At 40.3% G+C, this 10,000-nt stretch overlaps 1 protein-coding gene and 1 pseudogene across 1 annotated transcript in view; both read left to right on the top strand.

Moving 5' to 3' along the window:
* LOC137974196 (uncharacterized) overlaps positions 1-593 on the top strand; it is a 3,515-nt pseudogene extending 2,922 nt beyond the window's left edge.
* Positions 594-5,158: 4,565 nt separating this feature from the next.
* LOC137973109 (monocarboxylate transporter 10-like) overlaps positions 5,159-10,000 on the top strand; it is a 22,465-nt gene continuing 17,623 nt past the window's right edge. The window contains exons 1-2 of the mRNA XM_068819849.1: positions 5,159-5,389; positions 9,010-9,471. Of these exons, the coding sequence (XP_068675950.1) occupies positions 5,185-5,389; positions 9,010-9,471 (667 nt within the window). The 5' untranslated portion in view covers positions 5,159-5,184. The remainder of the gene's footprint in view (positions 5,390-9,009; positions 9,472-10,000) is intronic.

The following is a 10,000-nucleotide window of genomic DNA, read 5'->3' on the forward strand; positions in this document are numbered from 1 at the left end:
TCTGAGAAGTTTTCGAACTTCAACTTCAGTACTGACATATTAGATGAGCTTTTCAGCACTTACATGAATACACATCCTTACCAGAAGTTGTTTAAAGTAGTACAGCTCCTTTTAGTCCAGTCTCATGGTCAAGCTTCAGTGGAAAGAGGTTTCTCGGTGAATAAAGAGCATGAAGTTGAGAATCTGGCAAATCAGTCACTTGTAGCTCAGCGCCTCGTGTGTGATCATACTAACGCTGTTGGTGGCATTTATCTATCACTCAGCCTTTGCTTGCTTCATGTTCTGCAGCAAGAAAATGTTATGAAAGGTACCTTGAACAACAAAAACACAACAATAAATCTGAAGAAGGAAGTCTGAAGGAGAAAAAAAGGAGAACGAGTGTGGACATAGATGGGTTGATTAAGTCAGCAGACAATTTGGCTGAGAAGGCTGAATTAACCAGGAACATATCTTTGTGACACAGTCCAATTCCCTCAAAGAGAACATCTAAAGAAAAGGCAAAGGAACTTAAGACCCTGGATAGCAAGTTGGAAAAGAAGCTTCAGGCATTACAAAACTTCATTTGGAAGGTACAGAACGCTTTATTTTGTTAATCGAGTAACATGACATACCACGAAGGGTCCTTGATAAATAAATTTGGGCCTTGAAAAGTCTTTGAAAAAAGATCTCTTCTGTACGAACCCGGTATCAACATCCACCTACAACAACTCACAAAGAATCTAGTACCATCTCAAACAAGCCACAGATGTCTAAAATTAGCGAAACGACAAGATGTGTTTACCATTTGGCCAAAAATTCCAGGTCATGAGAATGATCGTGGCATAAAGGTAAGCGATTTTCCGAATTTGTTGAAACCGTAAAGCCAACCGGATGAGAATGGAGATTTACCCTGCATTCCATCCTGTAAACCGTGCTAAAACCGTGAGAAAGGGCCTGGAAACGGAACGATCCTCTCGAATTTCCAGAATTCGGGGAAATAAATAACTGCATGCTGTATAAATACTCCGATTCCAGAAAAAAACTCGAAGTTGCATGCAAGTGAGGCTTAATATCCCTCACGACAGGAAAAATGTCGGACAAAACAAACAAGAACGGGGCTGTGGGCAAATTTAAAGTGACGTCAGCCGTGCAAATTGTTAGCAAGGACAAAAAAAATGATCACCAATGTTGCGCAGCTGCAAACTGTAATAATCAAACTGAAAATCGACCCGATTTATTTTTTGGTGCGTTTCCATCGGACACACAACAACTGAAGAAGTCGGAAATTCTTATGAAAAAAGGAAATGGCTTCTATGCCTAGGTAGGAAACAGGTTCTGTTTTCCTGAACACTTCTTACTTCTTGCCGACGGATTTTAAACGGACTCTGACTGGTCATAGACGAGACTTAAAGCGTACCATCGCTCTTTCTTTGGACAAAAGTGGATGTAGGATCGGTCTGTTGAGCGAAAAGGCTTGCAGTAAAGAGAAAATTAGATATAGTAGACTTCAAAAGTTCGGAATCCACCTCCTTTCAGCAATGTTCTCCATAGGGCTCATTCAAAATTAAAGTAAACAAAACGAAAGTAAGGCGTACGCTGACGTGCTAATTTAATTTCTTATAGACAGACAGGTATTTGTGACGCTGAAAAAGGCCGATGGCATTGCTTGGTCATGTCTGGCCCTTGCAACAGAAATACCAAGGTTAATTCGCGACGGTACTTTGAAAAGCGGAATGCTAAGAGACGACAGTACCTTGCCTTGCAATTCTGATGTATTCATAGTCGGCTCTTCGGTGTTTTGACCAAGCATTTTGATTTTGCGGGTCCCTTTGCGATCCAGATTTTCGTTGCAATAAAATGTTTTCGTTGAAATAAACTGGCGACCGTAGATGTGGTATTTACCGCTTGATATAACGGATCACAATCTGACTTCACTGTATGAGGTTCTCATCCTCGGAGACCCAGGGGCAAGTCAGTCCAGACGGGACGTGAGTCGGGACTGGCGTATAGTATTCAAGTAAGGCGAGAAGAGCCCCTGGGAAAGTGTCTTTAACGGACGAGTTCCAGAGCGAATTAAATTATAATTTTCTGATTGGGCGGAAGTAAGTAAGTAAGTATTTTGCTATTTGCTTTCCCAAGGCACAAATACTTGTCAATTAAAAATAATTATTTTACTTACAAAACTGCTAAATTGTATTTTAGTTACATGATGTACCCAGTGATCCTCGGGGAGCGGGAACTTGGGCCTTTGCCTCACGAGACATAGAAAAATGCGAAATCATTTGCGAAAGGGAGAGCGCATTTCACTTGACGAGGCTGAGAGGCGTGAAGCATTGTACAGGGAGCAGGGCAGGCCTTGCACCATAATTTTTTTTCTTTTTCTTTTTAATGACTATTTCCACAATTACATAATTACAATTCTTTTTTCCAAGAATAAAAGAAAGGCCTTGCACCCTAATGGTCATCGAGAGTGAGGCACTACAAATTGCGTGAGTTTTCGTAAATAGATGTCTTTGACTCACAGTTGTATTGGATGAAATGTAGGCACGTTCATTTTTGCCGCATTATTATCAACATTAGGCTCGTTGTCCTCTGTCTAAAATTATCATAATGAATAGCGCCGCCCCTTTGTCCAGAGAACAAACAGACGGTTAAGTGGCTTACTTGATTCAATGGGTGGCTACTGGCATCTTTTTCCAGAGGACACCAAAATGGCTCCCGCAATGCCTAGTTAAAAAAAAAGGATAGGCTTTAATAGCACTCATAAATTACACTTTTTCTGTTAAACCACAACAGTTGTGGAGAACGAAATGAACAAATTAACCTACAATACAAGTTGATATATCATGTGCCAATCAAGCAACGACAATTGTATTTTGTCGCTTTCAACTAAAAGTGTTTTGAATAACTTCCTTGTACAGAGCACGCTGATCTTGCTTGACTTTACAAGTTTCATACGCTTCAAACATTCATGATCGCCACCCACTCTTTTTTTACACTTGACAACTACTTGCCATATTCACAGATATACACCGGCAGTACGATATTGTCACTGGAGGAAAAACGCACTATTACCCGCTTTAGTAGAAAGGGTGGATGTGGTAGACTGTCAATTTTACACACTAAATGGTGAAATTACCTTTTTTTCAATATTCCGCCTCTAAAAAGACAATTCCATTTCCTTGCAGAATTGATCCATTTGAAGACAAACCGAGAAGCTCCTTGACATGGGGTTCAACTATGAATCATTCGCTGAACCACGCCAATGTTAAGCCCTTCGTCACAAATAAGCACTCTAACAACCCTAGAGTATTTTTTGTCGCATTGCACGATATTGCCCAGACCACGGAGCTGTTGTGGAACTACAACGACGACCAATGCCAATTTTATTCCGACAGCCAAACTCTCCCTGAAGAAGACTTACATGGTGTTAACATGTGTTAACATGTGTTAAAGTCCTTACACCTACAAAACCCCATCCTTGGCTCCACAAATTATGCCTTTCCACTAGATATACAGTTGTTACTTTTTTCAACATGCATGACCTGCACAACACGAGTCATAAAAAAGAAGGTGGGAAAAAAAAAAACAACAAATATAAAAGGAAACAAATGTAAAAGAAGCAAAAAAGAGTAACCCGGCCTAAAAACATTTTTAACCATTTTCAAAAATTCAGTTGTATTCATATCACAGTACAATCGACCATTCAGGTTAAGGTTCTAATTGGCCATAGAATTCAATTCGTTTTCATTTCATGCTAATTTCTGTCTGGATTTACAAAACGCTACCCATTAATGCTGTAACCTAGCACCTTCAGATGCACAACAAAGTTCTTTCTATTCACAGCTATGATTGCAGCTAGCTAGGATCAAACTCCACCCCAGCCTCGACAATGCAACTTCTAGAGCTTACTCATGTCTAACGACTGACTATAATTATTTTACTGGTCCTTTCATGGGGATTCCTGTGGCACCTGAAGGGTCAAGCTAAGATATTTTCAGACTTTCACTAATTATAAGTGCTATATAAGAGATGGGTTCTTGGTAATTTCAAAGTTGTTGGCGGTTAATTTCTGCCAAGCAGTGTCACATAAATACTGACGTCAAATTATGTTAGTTTGCACTTATAAGAGCAAACCAAAGTTAGTTTAGGAGGGGGGGGGGGATTATCCCGAGTTAGAGTTTGTGCCTTGGTTGTAAAATCATAGATTAGAGCATCTAGACTTTGTATAGGCATCTCTTGACGGGCCCCCCGCCCCCCTTGGTTCTAAGACCGCCCCAATGGCTTGAAAACAGACTTTGCCTGTTTTCAAATGAGCAGCCACGTTTTTCAAAAATCAGTCAGATATCAGAGCACAATCAAGCAGATGCTGACTAAACAATCTTGCTCAAGCTAATTTCATTCAGGCTGAGACTCCCATTAGCCATAGCATTCAATTCGTTTTAATGCCATGCTAATTAATTATCATAGCACAATCGAGCAGATGCTGACTAAACAATCTTCCTTAAGCAAATTCCATTCAGGCTGAGACTCTCATTGGCCATAGCATTCAATTCGATTTTATTCCATGCTAATTAGTTATCAGAGCACAATCGAGCAGATGCTGACTATACAATCTTGCTTAAGCAAATTCTCTTCAGGCTGAGACTGCCATTGGCCATAGAATTTAATATAAAAACAACTTCAAACGACCAAAGCGTCAGTTTACGATGATGAATCTTTCATCTTTTAACTTAACTTCATGATTTTTTTAAACCAATACAAGAAAAGGAAAGTTCCAACACATTGCTTGGTTTACTGTAAACGAAATAGACTTGTGCTCAATTACTAGACGCTGTCACAGGAGAGGAGCCAGCGCTCCTTCCCCTGAAAATAATGGCCTCGAAAGAGTGGCGGAAATCGAGCCTCACTATGGCTCAAAGTTGCACTCAACTGTCCAGGATAACGTCTTTACTAATGGATCGTAGACTCTCCTTATTAAACTCACGTGAAAACGCGAATAGTATAATGTTGGCTTTATTGGAGTGTGTCTCTTAATCGACATCATGTTTTGATCAATGGGTTCGCGTTTGTTAAACAATTATGCTCTCAGACATTCAAGCTGTTTCGTTGGTCTAGGAATTATGCATATTTTGATCATGCATGACATTCATTAAGTTTGTATCAGGTTCTTTAGAGTGCGGTTTATTTCCATCCTTGTTCAAGATGAATTTAGAAAGAGACCATGAAGTGCCTTTAGGGAAAATAAGGACGTTATTTTGCGGGAAACGTTACAAAGACACTTTATATTCCTGGGTGGTATGTATATTATCAGCTGTCTGCAAAGCAGTAAATCTTGGGTTTGCGCTTAGCTTTGGAGTTTTATTTCCGGAGTTAATTGACTATTTTGAAGAGACGAGAGAAAGAGCAGGTTAGTCATCAAACGTACCTTGATGTAGTTTTTCCTCTCCTTTACAGCTGCATTAGCCTCCCAGAGCATCAAGCTTTTTTCGGCTCTTGTTTCACCCGCAGGATGCCCTCGCATGCTGCAGTTGCCCCTGGTCTCAGAGGCTTTTTTCATCATAATTCTTCTTCTTCTTCTCAGACTTAATTTAGGTGCGAAGTGCGACAAAGAATGACCAATCAGCGAGAGAATCAGTCCTTAATTGTTGCTTTCTGCGGCTAAATTTCATGCGAGAAGAAGACCTCTTGGACTAGGGCACAATTGTACCACTTTCACGATGAATTACGTAACAGTTATTAACGCTTTACGCCTCAGTGGCAAGGTCCATCCGTCTTATCCGCTTAAGGCGATGGCTTTAGCGGTCGTTGCATCGTTGTTAATTCACGGAGTGACCTACTGTAGGGATAACTGCCATTTAAAATGTTAACACTATGCGAATTAGCACCCCACAAAACTGCAAAATTTGAGGCGGTGTCGATGAACGTCCAATAGAATCATAAGCTGTTGGAAATAGACCGTACCCTTAATCACGTAACGGATCAGAATTCTTTTGTTGAGTGACAACTGAACCATTGCATTCTGGTATTTATAGTAGTCAATCAACAAAAGAACTTTGATGTTTTACATGATAAGATGTAAGGCCTATTATTCAGCCCGACATGTTTATCGACAAATTCCTTGTAGGCTTGACTGCCGAATACCCTGGCACTAGGCTGTTATCGATTGTGCTGGTAAAACTAGAATATTATGCTACTAGCAGTGCCTAATTTTTGCCCAAATTATGCCACTTTTTCCTAAAATTATTCCTTTTGCAAAACAAGCGAAATAGGTCCAAAAAAATGTATCATATATTTGTTATTAATGGCAACACTAGCTAGCTATTTCCGTTGTCTGGGACAGTATGTGTTTGTCACGCACTTATTTTAACAACGACTTTCATGCAAAACACAAATAAAATCATGTAGCTAAACGTTTTTGGTGTCACAAGCTCGTCTTCTATTGTATTTTGCTTTCGTTGTGTTAAAGAAACAGCCTTCGGCAATGTTTTCTGGTTCAAATTCCCTCAGAGAGTTGCAACTTTTCTGTCGGTGTGACTCATTCGCAAATGAGAGGCACTGGGATCAACACTTCCGGGGAGGCCTCTCCACCGTTAGAAAACGGATGCAGCTATAACATTGACCAAAAATGGTCGCAGGCTTATCAATATATACCGATTATGCTAGCAGTGCTACTTTTAAAAAATAAGCAAAAATTATGCTAGTTTCCTTAAATTATGCCAAGAATTCTGTAAAAGCCTACCTAGGACTCTAACAAATGCTTTTGTTGTAGTTGTTTGTTGTTGCTTTTTTGTTTGTTTGTTTGTTTTTTTTGTAGCTGGCTTCGCGGTACGCATGAAACAATTTAAGGCCCTGTTTACAAACAGGTAACGGTAACCCTGGTGCTGCATCGAGAGGATTTTCTCCGGGTACGCCGGGTTTCCCCTCTACTCAAAAAACCAACTTTTGATTTGATTTTCGGTAATTTGTTGATTTCAGTGTCCCCAATCAGTGCTCCAGTGCTAGAATACTAGCTTTCCTTTCCTTAAAATTTTGGTTAATCGCAGCCTGATCTTTCTTATAAAAATTTTCCTATAAGAAGAGAGTTTATGCGATGATCCATCTATCTTTTGTTTCATTTTCATTCCGTTGTTCAAGAAGATTACATTTCTTATATTTTGAATTCATAGTTTATGTAAGTTTGGAGAATTGTTATGTGTAGCCAAGAGTCCATCCCAAATTTATCTTGTCCCCATCAGTGTCTATTTTTGAACCAATTTTTTGCGGGAAAATAAACAATAGACCAAATCGGCTAACTCAATTTTGTTCCAGCAGGAGCCCATGAGTACGAGCTTGCCTCTCCCATACAGACCCTATGAGTCAACCTTTGCGCGCAAGTTTCTGTTTTTAGAACGCGTGTGCTCTGAACTCATTGTTTAGAATGGCCAATCAGAATAATGTTATTGCCAAACGAAGACAAAAAAAGGCAAAATCAACGTAAGCAATTTGTGCAAATTGATATAATGGTTAGTCTCCTACAGAAGGGTTAGTTCCAAAAGTAGAAAGATACGCGCAAAGGTTGACTCAAGGATATAGTACATAAGGAAGCTCCTATTTATGAGCTCTGGGCACCTGGTTCCAGGTGCATTGTAATGCAAATGCAATATACAAAGAATCTTAACCTCGAGAGATTTGAATTGGTACACATTGAGTTAACCTATTAGGTCTACTGACTATTTTCCCGCAAAACCCTGGTTTAAAAACAGACACTTTTCTGTCGCTGGTAGGAACAAACCCGATACCATTTTCTTAACTCTTGGGTAATAGACTTTTGGTGTAGCTTAACAATCCCTCAGTGGTTGTGCTAGTAAAAGTAGCATGTTATGCTATTAGAGCAGTGCCCAGTGTTACAATGGTCTTTAAAATGGTAACTGATGATTATTCAGCTAAATCAGGCACTCGTCAAGGCTCATACTTGGCCTAGGAGTCAACCCTTTCCCGAGTATATTAAATTATAGAACCCCTTAAGAGATTCAGCACGCCCACTGTTGTGAAGCCGATCAAAACAGAGCTACCTAAGCGTAAAGGGAAATATACTTTTTGCGGGGAAAACCTGTTTTTAAAGATCTGAGGAAAGGGTTCACTCAAGGAATTAGTGGAGATGGAGGCTCCCCTTCATTGATGAGCTCCTGGATAAACTCAAAATGTTCCAAACCAGAGTAGCATTTAGAGAGGTTTTCAATTGAGTGTCGAAAGTAATTAGGGAATTACTTTGGTTTTGCATCTACTTCACTCAGTGATTAGTTCAAAGTTTTCGCGCCACTTTTTCAACCAATCAGAAGTGAAAGCAAAACCAATCGTGGCTCGCGCGTGCACATTTTCCCGCGCTTTGTGTCGGCTACGTGTAATTACTTCGAGTTTTGATTGGTTTACTGGATTGTCTCCGTCCTTTTTGATTGGCCAAAGTAATTACTTTTTAGTTTTGGTTTTACGACACTCATTTGAAAACCGCTCTAACTATGTTTGATTGCCAACCTTGTTGAAGCGGGAACCTTAATGGCTATCTTTAACGGGAAACGGAGAATAGGAGAACAAGGAACGGGAAACCTTTAAAACTGGGAATGTTTCAAAAAGATTCCCGCTTTTAAAGATTCCCCGTTCCATATTTGGCATTCCCAAATTTCGAATTCCACGTTCCACGATCTTTGTTTCAAAGAAAGCCGAACGTTAACTTTCGTTATTTCGCAATGGATGTTCAATCCTAAGAGTGATTCTCCCCAAAATGTCCAAGAAAGTTCATTATGTTCTAATCTGGGATTTGATTTGTACTTTTCACAATCCACTTTTCATACTGTGGGCCTCTTGCAATGATGCTTGGCTCTCAGCCGGAATACTTTAAACAACTTGTAAACATATTGTTTTCAGCATTTTTTTTTTGGCCTGAGAATTAAATATTTGTGGGTGATTTAATCATTACTGATAGGCGTAAGCAAGCATTGCAAATGCCCACAGATTCACACTTATATTGCATGTGTTACTTATAATTGACAGCTTTCGTTGGCTCGGCAACCTTGGGTATGATCTGGTTTGCAAGTCCGCTGGCTGGCTATGTCTGTGATCGCTTCAGTTGCCGAATCACGACATTTTTGGGTGGATTACTTTGCGCAACAGGCTTAGTAGCCACTTCCTTTGTTCAGAGCATAACTCACATGTACTTCACGTATAGCTTCATCCTCGGCTTAGGAGCATGTTTCATCTGCAACTCGTGTTATCTCGTAATTGGACAGTATTTTGAAAAAAAGCTGTCCACAGCTACAAGCATTGTAGCATTGGGAGCAAGCTTGGGCGTTCTATACACAGGACCATTGCTTCAAATACTTTTGGACGCTTTTGGATGGAGAGAAAGTTTGAGAATAATGACAGCATTTTACGGGGTAATTTGCATCCTCAGTTTGGCTTTCAACCCAAACGTAGACAACAATACCCCAAACAAAACAAATCTCGAAAATGATAGCGGAGCTCCGCGCGCGCCGAAGGCGCGCGCGCGCGGAGCACCATAGCTAAGAAAATACTGGTAACCCATCGATGCGAGAAAATTTGGTATTATAGCCATGACGTCATCAACCGTCCGTACGTACAACGTACGTCCGTACGTCCGTACGTCCGTCCGCCCCTTCATGTAAGTCAAACGTGAGACGTCGCACTGTTACAAGTTTGCAGGCGCAGAGTTTTGGCGGGAAAGCTAGGCGGCAAGTTTAGCGCTACAGCCAACGGACTGCATTTTACTCACACTCCGTTTTAGCAAAACAACAAAAAAATTGCAGAAAACAAAAACAAAGGCAAATTTTGTATTCTTTAAATATGCCTTCAAACGCGGAGGAAAGAAGAGAAAAGGAAAGACAGAGAAAAAAAGAAAGCAGGCAACGAGCAAGCGAAGCTCAACGTGAAAGAGAGCGAGCGAGAGCACAAGAAAAGAGACAGAATTATAGTGACGAACAACGGCAGAAGGAGCGGGAGAGAGCACAAGAAAACAGGCTCAATT

This window comes from Montipora foliosa, chromosome 10 (genome assembly GCF_036669935.1).
Source record: "Montipora foliosa isolate CH-2021 chromosome 10, ASM3666993v2, whole genome shotgun sequence".
NCBI classification, from domain to species: Eukaryota; Metazoa; Cnidaria; class Anthozoa; order Scleractinia; family Acroporidae; genus Montipora; species Montipora foliosa.